Source organism: Hakea prostrata, chromosome 2 (genome assembly GCF_041222555.1).
Source record: "Hakea prostrata isolate BN-2017 chromosome 2, UWA_Hpros_2, whole genome shotgun sequence".
In the NCBI taxonomy this organism is placed as follows: Eukaryota; Viridiplantae; Streptophyta; class Magnoliopsida; order Proteales; family Proteaceae; genus Hakea; species Hakea prostrata.
The window spans coordinates 54004629-54026877 of record NC_142601.1 but is presented as its reverse complement, the minus strand read 5'-3'; the positions used below and the strand labels follow the sequence as shown (position 1 = coordinate 54026877).

At 38.6% G+C, this 22249-nt stretch overlaps 1 protein-coding gene across 1 annotated transcript; it reads right to left on the bottom strand.

Annotated features, from left to right (window-relative positions):
• Positions 1 to 5780: 5780 nt before the first annotated feature.
• LOC149024905 (secretory carrier-associated membrane protein 4-like) lies at positions 5781 to 21947 on the bottom strand. The gene is made up of 7 exons (XM_089145102.1): positions 21549 to 21947; positions 19003 to 19065; positions 18807 to 18900; positions 18059 to 18104; positions 17905 to 17972; positions 13097 to 13145; positions 5781 to 6672 (listed from the first exon to the last, which is right to left on the bottom strand). Exons 3-7 carry the CDS (start codon positions 18860 to 18862, stop codon positions 6508 to 6510), a joined length of 384 nt encoding a protein of 127 aa, XP_089001228.1. The 5' UTR covers positions 18863 to 18900; positions 19003 to 19065; positions 21549 to 21947; the 3' UTR covers positions 5781 to 6507.
• Between the last annotated feature and the right edge of the window lie 302 nt (positions 21948 to 22249).

Below are 22249 nucleotides of genomic sequence, written 5' to 3'. Positions count from 1 at the left end.
CAAGCAAGGTTCCTCCATTGATCTTTTTCTACAAGGTTAGTATTCAATCTTAAACTTCATTGATCTATTCTTTCTATTGTATTCATTGTTTGTTTTGATTGTGAGGAAGGTATTACACTACTGTAATGACCCAACCCTTGATCTTCTTAGTCTTAGAGTGAACCCCCATTCACTCTATGTTCTCCTTGAAGCCATATGGTGTGTTCTCTATGTTTTGATCTAGCATGATGCCATGATTTACTCTTACTTTAGTTTTTTATTCTAATTTGTGTTAGATCCTCTCCTAAGTTGTTTTCTATGCATGATCTACTGTTTTCTATTCTTTAGAATGAATCCCCATTCATTCTAGCTTTTCCATGAGAATCTGCGGTTTAAGCATAATGGGTGAATTGTTGGAATTTTATTCCAAAGGCCTTATTAGATGTTTAGATCTTCATAGATAGTCTTAGTATGTTGTTTAGAATTTTCCTATTAATTTCGGAGTGTTCCAATGTATTTCGAAGAGTTTCCAACCAAAGTTTGGAGCTTTTGTCCGTACACAGAATGCTTGGTCGATGCCATCAACCAAGAGACCACCGACCAAGGGTGCTGCTAATAGCAACTTACCTCTGTTTTGCCTCCGTTTCGTCTCCGGTCATTAGAGTTTGTTCCTCGTGTTCTATACATGTTTGTTTAGGTTTGTTTAGGTGATTTTGGACTTGCTCTCTAATCTCTTACTTGAAGGTTACGGAGTTGGATATAAGGTGAGTACGTTCACTCACAATTTACATCCTTGCATTCTAAACTTTGTTAGATTGCAATTGCATATGTTAACTACTGTTACAATTCTTTTCTATACTGTCTTACTTCTGTAATTACAGTAGGTTATTCATGATTTGATTTACATATTGTTATTGGTGATGAATTATGTGAATGTGAATTGGGCTATATTGTGATATGTATGGAATCATGACGTGATGTGATTGCCTAGGTTGTGGTTGTGGAATGGGGAATGTCCTTTTGTCCTTTGTCTTTGGACGCCAGTGGAGGTGGTATGGGACGCTTTCCTATGGTGCCCCTTGGCACTTTCCTTGACTATTGGTTGACATACCTAGGATTGGTCTATAAGTGTTTGGTTAGGAAAAACCCTGTCATATTTGACCCTATCGAAAGAGGAATTGAGACCGATTGACCCATGGCAGCAATGGGGTTTATGGGCGCTCAAGAATGGTAACCAACCCATGAGAGGACTCAAATCACATTGTGGGGGCCATTCATTGGTAGAATTGCATATAGTAGACTTGACCTCGTGGGTGCTCAAGAGTGCGGGAAGCATAAGAGGACACAAGAGCTTCCCATTTATTATGTGTGGATGACCAATGGGTTAAGAGTCTACGTGGTCGGGAAGGAGACGGTGACTCTAGGGGGAAGGTACCGGAAAGGATTGTGGGAAGTGAGGAATGGACGTATCTAACCCTAAAGTATATGTGACTCCATAGATGACTTGCACTGGGCTAAGATTAACCCTGCCACGTGCCAATACTCATACTAATGGTGGTGAGCGATAGTGTTGACTTAAACCCCAACCATGAAATGTCCGGGAAGGTTGAGACCTACCTAGATGAGTATGGTGATTTATCTTAATGTGTGTCTGCCAATAGAAACCAGGATATATAGAGTTAGAAGCATACTTGCATTCATTGTCTCATGCCATTGCATTTATGTTTGCTTTGAATTGCTTGTAGATGTTTATTGTGATTGAACTACTTGCTAAGTTCTTTTGAGCTTACCCTTCGGGAGATATGTTTTTAGATGCCTTTGCATGAATGGAAGAGATCTCATGCACCAGTACAGAGGACCCTTCCTTATATGGTACAGCTACGGATGTCACTGAAGAAGATTATGACCAATGGTGTGACCAGTACACCGGTGTGGACCACACTGATGGCTCCTATTGATAGTAGCAGGCATCATCTCATTAGCTGATGGGATCGTGAGTTAGAAGTTGATCCAAAGTTGCAAGAGCACAAACCTAAGGCGAAGAAGAGCCCATGGAAGAATTTGATTAGTTTTACTATTTATTCTTCTAGACTTTTACTTTTAATTGTAATAGTTTAGACTGTACTTTAGAGATTCGATCTACCTTCCGCATTGTTTGTGGGGTATATTTCCGCTATACTCTACAGTTATCTCTTTTGATTGGTATATTTTGTTCTGCACTCTGATATACTTTTGTAATCTTTCTAAGATCCTTTCTAAATTGTTTCTTAAATTACTTTAATACAATGATTTGTTTTTGCTTTTGATTATGTTATTATGCTATGTGGATATGATAGCCATAAACTTGATTTTCGAAGCTGTGGATCACACACTCTGGTATGCCAGATAGGGTACCCGCTGGGTGGATGTGACAGATTGCTCTAGAATTTGGATCCCATGGTTCCTTTCTCCAACAGGTTCATTTGGCTGCCTGGAACTACTTTGTTGGTCCTGCCCTTCTCGAACCTCGTTCTCCGAACATCACCTTGCACATACACGTCAAATGGCTTCTCGTAATATTCCATCTCGAGTATCCAAGAAGGCCTTGGTGGTACTCCAAATCGGTGGACCAAATCTCTTACCACTCCTTGGAGTTCCAACATTTGTTGTTGCACTTCTCTTTGCATATTTTGTAGATCAGCTATTGTTGCTAGAATCAAGGGTTGGTTCGAACCTCCTCCAAATGGAATTGGTATGGTTCTTGAAGGAAATTCTGAAATCCCCTCTTGACCTTGCTCTTGACTTTGATTTTGTTGATTGAGAGAAAGGGGAACCTGCTTTTAAACACCTTGATCGCGCCCGTTCACCATCTCCCTTTTTCTTCCTCGAGTAGTGACTTGATTGGAATTTGAAACAGCATGGTTGGTGGTGCATCTCACCATGACTCTTCATAATGTTTCCCACAAACGACGCCAATTTGTTGCGTCTAGACCTTCTTCATGTCAACCAGGTAGTTGGACGACCTCTTGAAGGCTTCTCCAACATGATATGAGTAGGTGTGATGCCTGCACTCACAAAAGAAATTAGAGCGGCCCAACCTATTATTGATCAAGGGATTGCCTTCGACGCTCAAGTTAGTCTAGGCAACAATAGAAGGCTCTGAGAGGGTTCTCAAAGCATAGAGAATGATAGTGAGTAGAATCTCATACCTTGACCATCTTAGGATGGAGGTTATATAGTGGTTACCTAGGGGAGGCCCCTCCTTCGATTTTGTCCATTGATTGAAGAGTGGGGATAGTTGCCTTAGGAAGCACGTTCCTTTTCTTAGTGGGATTAATGGAGCCGTTACTCCATCATCCAGTTCCACACATTTCGGAGTGGGACTGACGGGTGGTTATCTCTAACTGACCCTTTTGACTTGGTCATCTTCAACGTTCCTCTTTGGACTTAACACTGGGTGTTCTCTCATCGCCCGAGCCGAGTGAATCTCAAGGGATCCTTCAGGAGACGGGTTCTCTAACTTCCTAAGGGGGTAAAGAGATTCTTCCCAAAGGGTTCTCCAACTCCCCGACGGGGTGTAATGGATTCTTCCCAAAGGGTTCTCCAACTCCCCGAGGGGTGTGTGTGGTTCTTCACGAGGGACTCTTAGGTTGTCTACTCTCCACAACAATTCCACATCTGGTTGTTAGGGTTGGTTGAGATTCGAATCGATTATTCAAAGTTTTTTTATTATTCAAGATTCAAAGATGCAAGTAGTAGCCTTCATCAATAATCTTCTCTTCTCCCGTCCATTCCCGCTTTTGTCTACCCCCTCCATATTCTTAACTTAGGATTTACTTTTCACTATTTATTTATTGTTTTCCTATTCCCTGGGTCCTTGATCAAAGATGTCTACAATCGTACCTCTCTTTTCTTAAGGTTTCCCTTTTTCATTTCTTGTTTTGTTATTTGTTCTGCTCTTTACTTTATGCATTTTCTTTTTCTTTAATATCCGTTCCTCGGATCGGTGGACTGTAACCTACGGCAAAGGGTCCACGGTCAAAATCATCCTAGTTATACTCCCCCTTCCCTCGTTATACTCCCCCTTCCCTCGATCCAGAGTTGACACTCAGATCACTTCCATTTTATTTGTTTACTTATTGATTGTTTGCATGTTTTATTTCTGCTTTTTATTTATGCATTTTTTATTTATTTATTAGATGATGAATAGTTAGGTTACCTCTTATTTATTTTTATTCTCAATTTGATCATATTAAATGTATGTGTTAGGACCGCTTATTAGATCTGTTAATCTAGTTTAATTAATTAGTTAAAATTTTTGAATCATTAAACTCTTGCATTACCATTAAGAGGTGAAATTCTAAAGTGGTATATCCCCCTAAGATCGACCCATTAGCTACACCATACCTTGTGCTTGCGGTTACTTTTATTTCACTAACACTAAGCAATAGTAATGCAATCCAAATCCAATCCAATAACCAAAACAATTCTAGAATTTGATCCAAATGCAAACTGTCTCTGTTCTGGTTTGGCTGCACTGCTAATGCGAAAATTCCGTTCCAAATCAGTCCACTGCATCAAAGACTCGGTTGAATACTACTTCGTTTGGTTGGTAGAAACTAAAACGGCAAACTGTCTCTGTTCTGGTTTGAGTGCCAATGTTAGCACTAGCTCAGAGAGTAAGAGTCATTGCTTAAAGATAATAAAAAGAAGAGTAAGAGTTGAGAGGGAGTCGTATAGATTCCTCAAAATTTAAAACCCAAGGATTGACAAAACATTTTTTTGAAACAAAATCTTGTATGTAGCAGATGATGAAGAGATAAAATGGAAATGGTGGAACCACAAAAGAAAGCCTCTAAAATTAAAAGATAAAGATTGAATTATAAAAGTTCACTATCAATTATACTTCTTTAATTAAAAGACCAACTTAACCTTTTTTTTTTAATTACAAAAACTAAAGAATTTTAAACATTAATCAATTTGATTTCTGTTTGCTTCTAACCTCTAATTCAAATCCGAAGCCAATTAGATTCTAAGTCCAACGCAATTGGACTCGGTTATATTTGTTAGGTTAATTCAGTTGGAGTTGGATTTCATATTCGGCTTTGGTTACATCTTGACACTAGGGGTGTAAATGGATAACCGAAATTCGCTTTCGAATTTGCATCTGCATCCATTTAGGGGTATCCGAATCCATCCGATTATTAATAGAATGCAGATATGGTATACTCCTTTCTTACCGAATATTATCCGTCCGATAAAATTATCCGATTAAGTTACTTATTTAGATTTATTATTCTTATTTTTATAAATTTTGCTTATGATATGTAACTATTTTTCTAAATTTTTTACTAAAATAGCTACCAAAATTGTTAAATTCTTAAATTTTAAACCTAGTCCTCACAAATAAAAAGGTAAAGATGTAAACAGGTAGTCAAAAACTTATATTCAATCTATATTCATGTCTGTTTAAAAGAATCTACTTAAGAAAATAACTATCCGATTATCATCCGAATCTAACAGAATCCGTTTTTAAACTGATAGAATATTATCCGAATCCGTCCGAATATAATAGAATGCAGATATGGATATACCACTATCTGATCCGAATCCGATCCGTTTACACCTGACTTGACACCCTAGACAACAAACACATCGAGGCTTGTGGCATGCATATTTCCTTTTAAAATTATTTATCAGGCTGCGTGAGAGCAGTCATCCATGAGCCGGCTACCAATCGATGTCATGTGTCCCATATGAATTTCTAACCACTGGATTATTCACTGTTGGCCAAAAAAGATGGACATAGGTTGGTTTGACCGATCAAAAAATATCATAATCCAAGGATTAGATATTCATGGAGAACACATGCGTCCATTAGTAGCTGGCTGATGGATGACCATTCTCTTGGTGCTGCCATTTTTATAATGGTTGTATCTGAACAACAGCAATTGCTTCAGTCATTCGAAAGAGTTAGAGAAATACAAAACCTGCAATGCACCACTCCCATCCAAACTAAGGTTCTAAATATCAGAAATGGCTCAGTTAATGAGCCACCAATTGAATCACAGTAGTTCAACTCTGATAATTCGCAATTCTTATAGAGGTATTGCAAACAGCAGAGGATGTGCGTCCATCTCATTTCCTGACCAAAAATGCAGAAGTTAAGGAATCTCATTTTTGGCAGTTCAAGTAGATTCCTGAGTAAACCAGACAAGAATCTATGGAAGCCAATGCAACTGCCAAGAGTCTCAAGTTTTCAAACACAGATCACCAAACTTTAGAAAATATACATACAACGGATTATTCAATGTGCATCAACATCTCCTTAAATACAACCATCACAAAATAGGGAAAACGACCGAAAGGTGAAAAAATAATAATACAAATTTGTACGGCCTAAAGCAACACTATATTTATTACTCATATGAGTCAGTGATAGGCTTCACTTGTTTCCTCTGAAGTACATGTACACTTTCTGCAGGAAGTACAACAACAAGCACACTATTCAGGACCAAGATCCCCTTAAGCAGAACATTAAGCAAGTCATTATAAACTAAATTTTGATGAATGTAAATCATATGCAAATGCATTTGTGTTACACACACACAAGTAGAATAAATGGTGATTCAAAGTTTCAAAACTTGCCTGTATTACCCAAAAACTTATTAATGATTCCAAACAAAAGATTCCAAAGCCAACAATGTAGAATATCTGCAAAGTAACAAAATAGAAAAGTGAAACAATTAAATGCATCTCAGCATGAAGAACTACATGAATACAAAGTGTTTTTGGCACAAGTGTGTACAATCAGATTTTCCGCATACCAAACTATGTACTAAATAATTCATCTATTCAAATTATTTTAAAAAAATGAAATTAGTAGGTAATACAACAATGGTGATCTAATTTTAGATAATATATATTTGAATCATGTGCATGATAGTGACAACATATTTTCATCTTCAAATTCAATTCTTGAACAGTGTTATATAATGATCGAGTATTTACAATGCCAGGTATATTTATATACGAATATGCTACAAGTTAATGAGGTTCAAAGTAAGGTACAGAAGTAAATAACTATTAAGAAAACTGCAAAGATTTACTGTAAAGAAATAGTAACCTGGCCTTAAATTATGAGTCAGGAGACTTGAGAGCGGGATCTTATTTCTAAAACTTTTAAGCACACAGACAGAGCTTAGCCCCCTTCTTTTTTGTCAAAATGCATTTGGTTAATTTTTGCCTTTGTAGGTTCACTGTAGACAAGTTTGCTCAATCATCCACCTAGCTTTATCAAGTAGCAAGATACAGTAGCAATTCTGACTCTAGTATACAGCTCAGGCCACAAGTAAGATGTCAGATACCATCAACTATATAAACTTCCAACCTCCCACATCCCCCGCCCCCTAAAAAAAAAAAAGCGCCCAAGTCCAAGCACACCTACACTCCCACCAAAACCATGCATTCTCTCATGGTACTAGAATCTTCAAAGCTCTATTTGGCATCTTGGGATTTTACTTTCGGCTTGATGTTTGACATGTGGTCAACAGACTAGAAATCCATGTCCCAAAAATTTGAACCATATGTTGTTGCATCGCATTCTGGTCTAGAAAATATTATTCCAATCCAATATTTATCTTCTTCATTAGGAACTTTATGTGTGGCTAAGAGGGCCAATGAACATATCAGTATCAGTGCTTATCATCACTCTCATCATTATTTTAAGGCTCTAGATCACTTTCAGCCACGAAACTGACCATTCCTATAGGTGGTTCCTCCTTCAGTTCTTAAGGTATTTTGTCCTTGTCAATGTAGGACATCAATCAATTAGGAACAGAGAACTCTTCTACCCATGCCTTTACACATGAATCGATGAATGGAAGAAGGGTTTTTGAAACTACACTAGGTTGGCAAATATAATCGATTAGGCAGTGAGGGTGCCATTGTTGAGCCAGATGCCTGGAATTTGTTGGAGAACCTCTCTTGCGAAGCATGTTGTGGCAGATTGTAACCGTTACCCCTAGGAGAGGTATCTGAAAAGGTCCTTTGAGTGCATGGTCGTTCCAGATTCTCTTCTACCTGATATGCAACCTACACAACGTCTTCCATTGTAGGTAGAGTCGGCTAGAAGCAAGTGCATCAGTAATCTGAGGATACAATCTGTTACAAAACTGTGGCACCAATACTTCTTCATTCTAATCAAAATTAGACCAAGTAGCATAATAAGAAAATTTATCAATGTACTCTTCAACAGTCAGGTTCTCCTGTTTCAACTATGCAAACCTGAGGTGCATGCATTGCCTTTAGTCAGTAGGCAAAAACCTTTTGTTCATAAGTTCATGCATTTCAGCGCAAGTAGTTATAACAAAAATACCCGGGTTCGATTTTGTTATCGTTGCTTGATCCACTATATTCGAGCTGCATCTTTAAGTTTGGCTTCTGCAAATAATAGTTTTCTGCCCTCAGTTAGCCCGTACCATCTGAAAAAGGTCCCCAAACTACGAATCCAGTCAAGGTAGCGTTCTGGGGACGGTCCCCAAACTATGAATCCAGTCAAGGTAGTGTTCTGGATTACTGTTCCCAGAAAATTCTAAAACATCCAAACTTGCTGCTTTGTCAGCCCCACAATCATCATAACAGCCAGATCCATAAGGTGGTGGTGGTGGTGGTGGTGGTGGTGCCGTGGTGCTAGTGGAAGTGTTGGAGACCTTGGCAGTGTACCATAAAGAGGGTCAAGCTTGGAAGAACTCCGAAGTACCAAGGGGCGCTTCAGTTTATCTAAAGCTATTAATTGATCAATAGATGCTTGTATTTCTATAACTGTCTTCATGGAATTCATTTCAGCGGTAAGAGTATCTGATACAAACCACGATCCAGGGTTAGGGTTTAAGATGTACTCCCTAGATTAGGTCGCTGCCCAGGACTATTTGAGCAATAGATAAGGGGTTTTTAAGGGATTTTAACACTGCCTATGCCTGTTGAAAGTGAAATTCCAGATCTGAATTCTATAGGAGTTGAAATTCAGATTTGAAATTCAAGTCCTAGGTCAACTAGGAGTTGGATTAGGATTTCGGTCAAGGCTTGAGAAAGGCTAGGGTTGGCTGTAAGGTCGGGGCAGAACTTGAGAACACGTCTATTTGAGTTTCAGAAACTATCTCAGGAGGGTACAGGCTGAAACTTGAGTTTTAGGGATTCTGGAAAATTTTCAAAATTCTGCAATTCTCTCTGAAGAAGATGAAGTGCAGGGATTTTTTGAACTTCAAAAATATGGCTCATTTGGGGAAAGTAAGGTTGGGATTGTAGTCTAGTCTTAAGGGCGACCAAAAGGGAAGGGAAAAAGGGTTCAATTGAGGCTGGGAATATGGCTTTCCTATTAAGGTTAGGACTTGAAGCTGTGGGGAAGAAAAAGGAGGGGAGGAGTGGGTTTGCAGGGAATTGAAGGGGAAGGGGAAGGGTGCAGGGGTAAGATGCGATGGGGTTAGGGGCAGTTTCAAGGCCAAACGAAGACAGGAAGGGTCTGTGAAGGTTGCTGCAAGGTTGCGGCAGCAAAGTGAGGGGTGGGGGAGGCCTGTGGACAGAATAGGCAGGCTGGAATGGGGTAGGGGAGGGGCTGTGACTTGATGGCTTGGATGATGCTTGAACCTTGCTGGAATTGAATGCTTTGTATGATTGAACGGTTGAGTGCTTTGAAGATAGGAAGATAAATAAGTGTAGATGCAAGGAAAACAGCAAGATGACAAATAAAAAGAAACTCTATAGGTGGGTGGCAGAATGCAGATGCTGTAAACAATTGGAAGTATTTAAGTAATGGCAGAGCTGTAAATAGGAAAAATTCTATTAATGGATGGCAAACTTGTAGTCTTTGAACTCAAGCAGTCGTCCGATTCTCAGGATGGGAACCAAGCTGGGGAGGAGATTCTGTGATTCTGTCCATCAGCAATGCTCAGGCCAGACTTCTGAAACAGGTATGTCTTCCATTCTCTGAGTCTCTGCTTCTCTTCCATCTCTTCCCCTTTTTTTCTTCTCTGATCTTTCTTCGCCTTTCTCTGTTCTGTCCTTCAATCAGTCCCTTTCTTTCCTGTCTAGTTTTTTTTATTCTCTTTCCCTTCTTCTGGACTGCGCCTGCTCTTCTTCTGCCTTTCTTTTCTAGATTGATTCACTTACGCTTCTCTCCACTGTTTTTTTTTCTTCCTCCTTTTCTATTTAGCTACTTTAGTTCTTCTTTCTCAAATTCCGTTGCTGCTATATCTCACAATCTTCCCTTCCTCCATAAGTTATTCTTTTTTCTGGTTCTATTTCACCAGCTCCTGAATTTCTGTTTCCGCAGGATTTTTTTCCTTTCTTAACTGCCGTATCACATTAATAAAACAGTGGAGAGGAATAAAGGAAGAAGAAAATGATGGGAGTGGGAACTTTGGCTCTGATACCCAATGATACAGGCCTAGAATAGAGGATGCAATGGGGGGCTGTAATGGAGGGAGAATAAGAGAAATAGGGAGGGGAACAAAGGGGGAGTAGAACAGGGAAAAGGGATTCTCAATAACAAACAAACTCTTCAATCTACTCAACCTGAAAATAGTATCCTAATCAAGGAAGGAAAAATCGGCAAAATATCACTGAGTTTCGCTATATGGCGACACGAAACGCATCTCCAAAACGAAATTTACCAAAAGTCGCTGGAAAATTGGCTATTTTTCACTGGACGAATGAAATGTCGCAAAAATCGCCTATTCCGATGGTTTCCTCAATCACCATTTCATCTTCTGCTGCTACTGTTGCCATTGTTGCTTCTGTGAAAGCTTCCATAGCAAAGAAGCTACAAGCAGAAAAGGGAAACAAGAAGCCCTAGCAAGCGAAGGTGAAAATTTCGTCCGAAATCCTATAGTGGCTTTCTTATCTTCGGATTCATCGCCTGAAGAAACATCAGAATCATAACCTGGTTGCTTTTGATTTAGCGCACACAACTGCAGAAAACACTGATTATTGGGGTTTTCTTCAACAATCTTCTTCCTCTATGCGTTATTGAGAAATGCCGAAGAAGAAATAGAAGGGGAGAAAAATAGAAGAAGCAAACTTCTTATTTTGATTTGCAAATCAATACTCAGTATTCTGAAGAAGTTGTTGTGAAGAAGAAGATGAGAGAGGAAACGAAGAAGAGACGAAAGATGATGAGAGAGTGAAACCAAGAAACACAGATCGGCAGATGAAAGTGAAAGTGTGAAACCCTGCTTATTGAGTATTGAGAAAATGGGTAGCAGATCTGAACCGTCCAAAGCTCAGTTGACCAAAAATTCCAATAATGCCCCCATATGTCGGCGAAATGTCACCGATATATCGGGGTTTCACTGAATCGGCCGATTTTTTGTACCTTGATCCTAATACAATCCATTTACAGGAAACAAAATGCAAATCCTAATTGAAATCAAGGTCCAAAACAAAATCTAAAACCTCATGTAAGAATACTAAAACTAAATATAAGACTAAAACTAAAATTGAACTAAAATACTTTGTTTAAATCCAATTCTTTTCTTGGACCAAACCCCATGGGAACAGTTCTTTTGGGGTTGGACTGGAAGTGAGTGAACCAGTCTGATACTGCATCACTTATAAGGAGGAAATCCTTGTTTCTGAAAAAAGACTGAATCTTGAATCTTGACAAGAAGTTGAGAAAAATCTTAAACCAAACCGAAGGAGAGCTTTGATTTGAATCTCTTGGGCTTCCCGATGTCAAGAGTCGATTGGATATGTACACCAACCCCACAATTGAACCTCCCAGGCTTCCCACCATCAGGAGTCTGTTGAAAACATACACCAACCTAATTCTACCAAAGCTAGATCTCGGTTGAAAACATAAACCTAATTCTACCAAAGCTAGATCACTCTCTAGACTTAATCTACAATGGAAAACAAGGACTGCAGCAGCTTGCAAAGCAATTTTCATTAAACAGATTCCAATTAAAACCATATATAAAAGATTCAAAATTACACTTCTACCCCAAAAAAGGGTAGGCCTCAACCAATACTTTACCCATTACGTAACCCAAACTGAATAGTAAGCAACAAAAGAAAGCAAGTCAAAATAGGACTGGTTGTATAGAAAACTAATCTAGTCCCACTAAAACACTTACTAACAATTAGTTGCAACACATAATGGGTTCAACTGAGCTAAACTAAAACAAACCAACTGAGTAGAAGCTAATTTCATGCTCAACTAATTATCCCTACTTTAGGGCCTTAAAAGTGACTGACAAGGTGACTACATGGGAAAACCATGGGATCAAAGGTCAAAAGAGGATAGAACCCAGCCCAGAGATATTCCTAATTATATATATATAAAAAGAAGGAGCCTATTTCAGAGATGAATCTGCATCACTCATTTTTCCTGGGGGTTACAGCCTCAACTTAGGGTATTTCATCCCTAGAGCTTCATCCACATTTGACAATCTGGATGAGAAGTTTTCCACTGAATCCAAGACACCGAACCAGAAGCTACTGCCTGGAGGTGACTGCAGATTTTCTTTTTTCACTGGATTGTCTTCTGAGTTGGGTTGCACTTCAATTGGAATAAAGAATCCATTGTATTAGCACCCTTCAAGAATTTTGAGTCCCATCGAAAACCTTTAGATAGAGATACAGCGTTGGTACTGGTTCAATGATCTGCTATTCCATACCAAAATTTGTTTTAAAACCCTATTATTTTTATCCACAATTACCCCTTTCCTAATTCTAAGTTCAATTTAGATCTTCAAATTCCAAGAAAGCCCTCATTCATTAGTTATAATTCATCTTATATCCCTTATACTTTAACAACAAAGAACATTGAAGGCTGCAATCATTTACAGTAAAAAGGTGACACAACCTGGGTTCCCTAAGTCAAATGCCAACCTCATACATTTGACTTAAATTACAGTTTTTCATAACCTTCTTATATGTGGGTTTTCCTTCTTTGGGTGGCAAAAAGGTGACACAACCTGGGTTTCCTAAATCCAAGCCTTGGGATCACATTACTTATGAGCTATGATCACTCCACAAATATGATTTAGAATATGAAACTTTTTGCAACAATAATTTGAAAAACAAATAGCTAATTGAAAAGGTGAATGCAGAGATGCATGATTTCTGTTAAGCAACTCACCCCAGCCAGTGTACTGTCATGGAAGACATCAATTGCTGCAAGGATACCCCTGAAGTTGGAAAACAAGATCTTAATTTAGTTTCACATACATCTGAACATTGAATTGACATTTATACTAAACTAAACAAAGGAATCAATCATTGGGAAACCTTTCCTATTTTGTCCCTGAGGTTAAAGGAGAGAGTTCCCCTCATCCTTCAAAATCCTTCTATGCAATGAAAGACCAAAGCTTTTTCATTTCGATAGGCTTATACTCTAAAATTTATTACAGAAACTAATAAATCCTCCAGAGAACTGATAAGCCAGGTCCAAGTTACACAACACCATGGACACATGAAAAGCAAGCTTTTCAAAATTCATAAAGTCAACAAAAATTACAAAGTTAGAATAGTAGATGGATACATTTGAGGGAAAATAAAGAGATTCTTTATTCACACGCTAGCATTCTAAGTCAAATAAAATGCAAGAGTACAAAGCTAAGCAAAATATGAAAGGTTCTTTAGCTAGACAGAGCACATGGCAATGATTGTCTAGAACTGAAAATTGATGCACAACACAAATTAGAAACAAGATTCAGAGGAAGAAGTTATTTTCTAGCCAAATCAGAAGCGAAAAATTGATCAAGCTGGGATCGAACAAAGAGGTTGGTGCTGGGGATTGGCTCTTAAAGCCTCACAGATTCTGGTGATTGATGGTCAACTTATGGAACTCAGATGCGGCAACAAAACTTCAATCTTCAAGAGGCTCTTAAGCACCAGCTGATGTAAACCAAATTCTAGGGTTTAGCCTGGAGGATTATTGCCCTAGAATTGGGCTCACCCCAGGATCCTCTCTCAGGGAACCAGCAGTCATCTAGAGGGAATTAGGGTCCACAACAGTTAGGGTTAGGCATAGAAGGTTTCAGCCAGGCTTAGAGTTGAAAGAATTTGGTTTTTTTTTTTCTTTTCCAAGTTCAATACTATGCTGTAACTGTAATTTCAGGTCTGAATATATGAATTAGGGTTAGATCCTTACTGGGTTTAGGGTTGAATCGGGGAATGTAAGGTCCAGCTGCTGCTGTCTTGTATTTTCAGAACTGAATGTTCAGGCTAGGGTACTAAAATAGGGTTCTAGCATTTCAGTTAGGTTAGGGGAGGGGCTATAGTTGACATTTTAATAACTTCAGGATACTTCTAATTGGTTTTGGCTTGGTTGAGGGATTTGGGAGTAATTGGGTTTCTAGTAAAGTTAAAGGTGAGGGTTTCTAGAGGTTAAAGATGAATTCCAGAAAATTCTAACACCAAATGGAGGAAGGTCTAATGGAGGATCTAAGGGTAGGGATAGGGTAAGGGTAGAGGCGATCCAACTAGGAGAAGGGACAGGGTAAGAGGTTTAGGAAATCTAGGGCTGAAGGGGGGGGTGGGGGGGGCAACATGCTGTTGCCACAGGAAGAAGAAAGGTAGGAGGGGCTTGCAGGTAGGTTTGGAGAAGGAGAGAGGGCTAAGGGCTGGGATGTTGTTTACTTACTTGGATGAGGGTTGGTTGCTGGCGTTGATGAATTGCTGCCAGAATTGAGGAACAATGGCTGAAAACTTGAAGAAGACACACTCACAAGCTACCATAGGCCTCCCCAAAGGAAACCCACGACTCCCTCGCCTCCAAACTCTCAATCCCAATTTAATTAATATTCAATTTGTGCTTACAGAAAATGGAGGCTTTACTTAAAAAAAAAAGAAAAATAATAATAACTAAATAAACTAAGACTCAGACTAGGAAACCCACTGGACTTCAAATTAGAACTCTAATTCTAAGTATGACTCCTACTCAACTAATGACTCTCACATAAACAAGGACCCTATCTTAACTTTAGAACTCTAGCTGTACTAAATCATGTAGGAGTTCCGTAAATCCTTTTAACTTTCTTATTTGTGATTGTAAAACTTTATTTAACCGACAGATTTTGTGATTGTTTTTTAATGGGGGGTTAAGCATTGCATATTGGCTTGTGATTATCTCAATCATTATATTATTTAGAGCAAATTGCACTGGCACCCCAAAATGGAGGTCTTAAAGCACTAACACCCCACTTTATGTTTAAAAAGCACATAGACCCCAAAATTGGATTTTTATTGGATATATTTGTCAAATTTATCACTGAAAACAGTTAAATCATTGTTTATTTTAAAAAATATCCCTATAATAAACAGAGTCTGAAAGGTTTTCAGTGATAAATTTGACAAATAAATCCAATAAAAATCCAATTTTGGGGTCTATGTGCTTTTTAAACATAAAGTGGGGTGTTAGTGCTTTAAGGCCTCTATTTTGGGGTGTCGGTGCAATTTGCTCTATTATTTATCACGTTTAACATTGGTATTTGTCAAGTACATGCTGCAGCCCCACCATTCTTTAGTGTTTTCCCTTAAAACATGCACCCACTTGAAGTAAACCTAATCAGTCCATGTACAACCCCTACTTACGAGGGTTCCCCACACATCCAACTTGATATAGAGCCTAGGATTAGTCTGTTTGTATTGCTGATTGTTAGTCTAAGTGTCTTTAGGTCCCTCATTGTATGGCATCCCGTAGTATAAAAGGGAACTCCAACATAACTGGCTCTTCAAATGCCCAATTGACCCCTGACCAAGTGACTCAAGTTGCTCCAACAATGTGGAGAAACCTTGAAACTCTCCAAGCCACTGAAAAGAAGCTACCATAGTTTAGAACACTGTACAAACTACAACCTCTGGACCATTGAACGTAATGACAATGCCGTTGCAACAAGCCTTGCAGCTGTATATGGACAACAAGGACAGCAATGACGTAATGATGCAGAGCATCAAGCTAATCCAAGTCACTGCCCACCATCAAACAGGTCTGATCTATACTTTTACAAGAAATTATTGAATGAGTCCCAGTTTGGTTAGGAGTCCCAATGATGTAACCTAATTCTAGGGCTAGGGTTTATCGAAATAATTCCCTAGAATTGAGGGTTGGCCCAGAATCCTTCTTATTTGAACCAACAGTTGAATACCCAAACCTAGGGTTTAACAAAAATCTAATGGTTTGATTTTAGGATAACAAGGACCTTATGTTGTGAGATTAGGGTTTTAACGAACTCCTACAGGATGATCTTGAGATGGTCAAAATCAATATGGGTTGTAACAAAGAAGTATAGGATGTGTTAAGGTTTCCTAGGAAACCTGCAGTTGGGTATGGGAGGGTTTAGGGATGATCCTAGGTAGGTTTCTTGGGAATCATGGAAGGGGTTTCTTGGATCTTGGATGATTCTTGGGCAGTCTTTCTTGATTCTTTTCTTTCTTGTCTTTCTTTGCTTCTCTTTTCTTTTCTTTTCTTTCTTTTATTTTCTTTTTTTGTTTTCAGACCTGCCGCAAGAGAGCAGGAGCAAGGGTAGGGGGGCCAAATGGAAGAAAAGGACGGGGAAGGGCTTTAGGGATATATCATAGGGATGGGGGAGGGTTCTTGGGGCTGCGATGGTGGGAGAGGGGTCCTAGGTGGCTGCGCAAGAGACAGGAGGGGTGGGGGAATTGAGAGGGAGGAAGGGGAAGCGGAAGGGGGCTGCTGTACTTGTAAAGGTGCTGGACTGTTGAACTGCTGCTCGAGATTGGAAGAAGCTTGCTGGAATTGATGATGAAGATCTCTAAGACTGCAGTGGCCCTCCAACAGAAGCCACAACACCCTCAAGATTCAATTCAACTTAACATTATACTGAGTAGGGTTGGCTATTTATAGCCTTAAAGGAAGGAAAGACTTTAACTAGAAAATAAAGACTGACTCAACGGGGGTTTCATTTATAGACTAGGATCCCCTTACAACCGAGTAAATAACAACCACACAAATCAAAGAATTTAACTAGAAGTAAGAAGGATCTTGACGTCAATGCAGGGTTGGTAGAGTGGTAAGATCCATACTTCTCAGTGGAGGGGTCATGGGTTTAACCCTTGCGGACGACAAAGCTCCCTCTGAGGATGTAATCGAGGTGCGTGCAAGCTGGCCCGGATGAACCTCAGACACCCAAAAAAAAAAAAAAAAAAAAAGGAATCTTGACTTAAAATATACTCAATGTAACCAGGGTTTGGCCCCCCTATAATTGGGCCCCAAAAACCAGACCCAAAAGGCCCACTTTGAAGTTGGCTGAATACCCCAGGGGTATTCTGGTCTCCCAGCCCTTTTAGGGCTCAAGAGGGGTCTGGTTGGAACCCCCTCGATCCAAGAGGTCATGGATAGCTTCCAAACGAACCCTCTTCACTACTATGGTTCCAAAGAGAGGGAAGTAAGAATAATAAATTGGTCAAGTCTCAAAACAAGCTCTGATACCAAGTAGGAAACAGTTAGAATCAGAAATACAAAGAGAAATGAGATTAATTAAGAGAGCTGAATGAGGAAGAAGGACAAACAGAAGGAAAACAGTAATGTTGGAAAGGTGTAGCTCAATACAACAGTGTATACAACTCTTTCCCATATTTATTACCTAAAATGTAAGGGAAACTACATCTAACTCCCCAGGTAGGTTAAACCGTTAAAGAGAAAAAATAAAAAAACAGAAATTACAACTTAGACTGACAAATATAAGACAAGTACCACTATAGGATATTTCCTAACAGGATACTCTATCCAAGTACAGCAGCTTTGGGCATTACTTTGCACTTTTAATCTGACATCAGTCATTTAATTACAGGAAGTCATAAAGAGCCAAATATTGTTCAGTGCTGATGAGAACATTCAAGACCCAAGCGATATGATGAATGAGCAACTTCCAGATTCTGTTACATCATGAAACGTAAAATAAGAGTTCGTGAAAAAGCACTTACGTCAATGACTTCCCATGAAAGACAATTGGAGGAGCTATAGCAGCAAATATACAAAAGCCAATGTGGAGCTGCATAATGGGCATGACATTAGAGAAAGGGATGGAATTAGTTATTGGTCTATAAAGAATTCTAATTAAGTGACTTAAGCACTAACCAAGTAGAACAGGAAAAACGAACCAAAATTCAGCGCACTGTCAGTTCTGCAAAGCAAGAAGAGCGAGGCGTCAACAACAGCAGCTAATGAATATCGGAAAGTCCTATTTCAATTATGGAATAACACAAAAATAAAGTGTAATGTTTAATGGGTCTGTATTCATTAGGTATACAGTCACTACTGACTATTAGCTGGCTCATCAACCAATCTAATACTAGATTCCAATTTTTCCACACATCAATCAAGTTTCTGCTACACCGAAGCCAAAAAAAATGGAAAGCAAGGGTATTTCACTGATTTTGATCAACCCCCCCCCCCAAAAAAAAAAAAAAAAAAAAAAAAGGAAAAAGGAAACCAGCACTCTAGGCTCCCCATCAATGCAGGGTCTTGGAGAGGGAAATGTACGAGCCTTACCCACTTCTCAGAAGAGACGATTTCCTAGTTTTGAACCCACAATGAACAAGTTGCAATAGCACAACTTAGCCACTGTGCCATTCATTTAAGCATAGGGATGAAAATGGAGCAGGATTCATCAAAACCATAACCAAGACTATCAAACACCCAACACTGACTCAACCAAACCAAGGATAGGGATGGGAATGGAGCAGGTTCCATCAAAACCATTACCAAGACTATCCAATCATCCAGCACTAACCCAATAAACTATTCCACTGAAAAAGGTATGCGAATGACCATTTTCCTCTAGAATATAAATAAATTCAGGTATTGTGCGTAAAAGAGCAGGTACCTCATTCCACGATAGAGAGGCCTATACCATAGTACATATGAAAGGGGGCATCCCATAATAGCATAGATTATTGAAAGGAAAAAGATTTTAACACCTGCATATTGTAAACATACTCAGAAGCAGTACACTGAGCAACACTCAAGGGAAATAATTTCATTCAAAAATTTGCTGCAAGTATCAAGGAAACAAATCTTACCTCCTCCTTTAATCCAGTAGACAATCACAGCAACAATATTGAATACAAGACAAAGTACTATTCCTGCAACATCATCAAAACCAAATATTGTGCCTTATAAAATGGCTGAACAAAAAAAAAACTCTTAACTGGAGACAAATTACTTCTGACACAAGCCAAAATTATTATCTTATAAAATGCATACTATAGTAATTATAGAGAAATGGCAGGAAGGATTTGGTTTCAGTTTCCATACCAAAAACAAATAAACTCTTTCAGATGTGCACCCGTTAGTCAAATGCAAGAAATGGCAACCTAAATGATCATTTCAATTTTGGCTACAAAAAGGACGATAATCAAGGCTGAAACTGAAAGATGCACTACTGTGGAGCCAGGCAAGCCATAGCATATCGTCAATCCAATATTAGACTTTTGGTTCTAACAACCAAAAAGTACAGCAGAGTGTAGAAACAATCGTGGCTGCAGGAATCGGAAAAATAACTCTCCAACGAATTCCATTAATATCTTCCTGTACTGAGATATCCCAAATATACTACCATATACCAGTCCTACTTTTGAGCCATCGCCATACGAGATAAGTCTAGTGGAGTAATCTGATCTCAAACAGAATTACTTTAATATGAGACTCGAACAGCAGGGTCACATGCACAAAGAACAGAACCAGACTAGGGAGAAATTATGTAGCTTCAATCAAAATAATCCGAATGGTCTACATTTACAACTGATGGGTCCACTCTGCTGGAAGAACTGCCCAGTAGAACCTGAACTAATTCGGTTTCCAGAATAGTAACTCTATGAACGGTCCTCGTACCCCAAGGATTCGAACAGCAGGTTCAGAATTTAGGTAATCTACCATGGAATTCAGAAGCAAGAAAGGAATTGCAGAGAGAATCAAACCCCAAAATACCAAACACAACTCAAACAGAATACCACAGGAAATCATAACCAGCAGTAGATCACAAAATTGACCAGAACAGACTCGCTGTTAGTTTTAAAAATTAAGCATATCGGATGCAGTTTAGAAGGTCAATGTCATCTGTAATTCAAACTATCGGATGGCTTAGGCAGGAGCAAGAAACTAATGGGTTTGTTGTCATGCTGTGATTAGCTTAATTTTAAAGTTTTTTACTGGTCGTTTCGGTATCAAACAGCTGGAACCTGATACGCCAACACTCCACCCACCATACCATGATACCCTGCTGTTTGGTTCAAAGGCCATATCCCAGACCACAGTTTCACCATTTGGAGATTGCTTAATCCTTCTCTTCCCTCCCAATCCTCCCTCCTTCACCATCATTTCCAGGACCCCCTCTTGTGCCTTATGTTAGAAACTTAGAATGCTACCAAGGATGTTGATCACCCAATTTTGGCTTGCCCCCATGCCACCACAATATTGAAAAAAGCCTTCAAAACAATCTGACAGCGTAACTAAGCCCCCCTCCTCTCTGCTAGTAAGAGCCATTAACTGATAAAAGCTTCGTAGGGAAACACTCATTTGTGACATCATGGGTAAGCTTTTTCTTGGGGCCATGATTTCTCACATTCAGATGGAGCACAATCCGGGAAGATGGACCTCCAGTTCTTGTACTTTTGACCCAAATCCTTAGGGTCCAGCCATGACAGACATATCATAACATTCAAAAATATATAAATGCATTCAAATTTTAACATTCTAACCAATTCCAAGATCACAAATTATACATTTTGGAAGCTAAACATTTGTATTTATATTAAATATAGTGACACTACTAGCTACAAGTACCACATACAACATTTAAATAATCACAAGTCAGAAATTGTAAACAATATACTGGTATGTTGTAAACAAGAAGAATATACAAACAAAGTATAGATATATATACAAGTAAATGTTCTTTTCAAGACTTGCACAAAAGAAATATACAAGTACATTGTTGACAGTTTCTCACTTGTATGTGATTATGTAAATCTTGTGACTTGTAAATTGTACTTGCAAGCACCAGTGTCATTACTTTTAATGTGAACAAAAATGCTCAGATTCCACCATGCATTATATATTGATCTGGGAGTTGTTTTAACATGTTCAAATTTGAAAGCATTTTTATATTATCAGAATGCTATGAAATATGGAGATAGATCAGGGTAATGACATAACATGATTTGGAAAGCCATCTTTTTTGAAGTAGCTCTTAAGTTATAATTACTTTCTTGCAGTTCTTCCCAAATACCCCAAGGAACAGGCTTACCATAGTATCCTGGGGTCTAGATATTTCTTTACTTCAATATTTAGCCCACCGCTTCCTAAATTGGCTCATTTATAGCAAGATTAAAACTTAAAAGTAATATCAGGTATCCTATGTATTGAGTGATATAAAGAGAGCGTATGGAATCATATTGTACATATGAATCTGATAACGGAAAAAACACAAGGAAATTGTCAAAATACACTAGGAAGTAAACTTTTGGAACAGATAGTAAGTATCATGTATAAACATTAAGATGAAGAAGAATGTATAACCAAGCAAGTGCACTAAATTGATATTGTAATAAAAGATGAGGTCTCTTACATGTTGTGACAGCTTATGGCCATGAAGAGTATTTGATGATGCAAAGGATGATGTTCTACCATTCCTTGATTCGTTTTTTTAGTCCAAAAGTATGAAAAACCAAGAAAAGATTTTAGACTCTTGATTGAGAGTTTTCCTTCAATTTTCAGTTAGAATAGGAGTTGTATTGAGTCTATGAGTGAAAAGGGTACTTCTTTAACAGAATTTATAAATGGTATCAGTACATATCGAAATGCATCAAGATGAACCAAGCTGCATCAGCAGATAATCATTACTACACTAACCCTATAATGAAAGTGTCGATGGTAGCCAGTATATTGATCGTATCTGCCACTAAATAAGCCACTTATTTAGGACAAAGAAAAGACCTGTCAATAGTGACCAATACTTTAAACCTTGTTGTAGGCCCCCTCCCTTCACCTTTCCTTTCTCTCCCTTGCTAGAGAACGCTAGATGTGGAAACCAAATATTTATAAATTTGAAGTTCACTTAGTTGAGGAAATGAAGCGAAGGGAAATTAGTTTAAATAACAAAGTGGAAAATATAACAATGATGATGGTGTAATCAACTTTAACTCTTACCAAATATGTTAGTTAAATCAAACTGGATATTTATTTGTTTTTCCAACCCAAGGAATTTGGTTGAAAACAAATTAACATTTGGTAGAAGTTCAGCGAGTTCAAGAATACTTCTTGCAATTA

Coding starts and splice junctions, on each gene's coding strand:
- LOC149024905 (XM_089145102.1), bottom strand. CDS start 18,862: ATGGGATGCCCCCTTTCATATGTACTATGGTATAGGCCTCTCTATCGT. Junction 18,105..18,806: donor CCTCTCTATCGTGGAATGAG/GTACCTGCTCTT, acceptor CTTGCTTTGCAG/AACTGACAGTGCGCTGAATT. Junction 13,146..17,904: donor TTTCATGGGAAGTCATTGAC/GTAAGTGCTTTT, acceptor TTCCAACTTCAG/GGGTATCCTTGCAGCAATTG.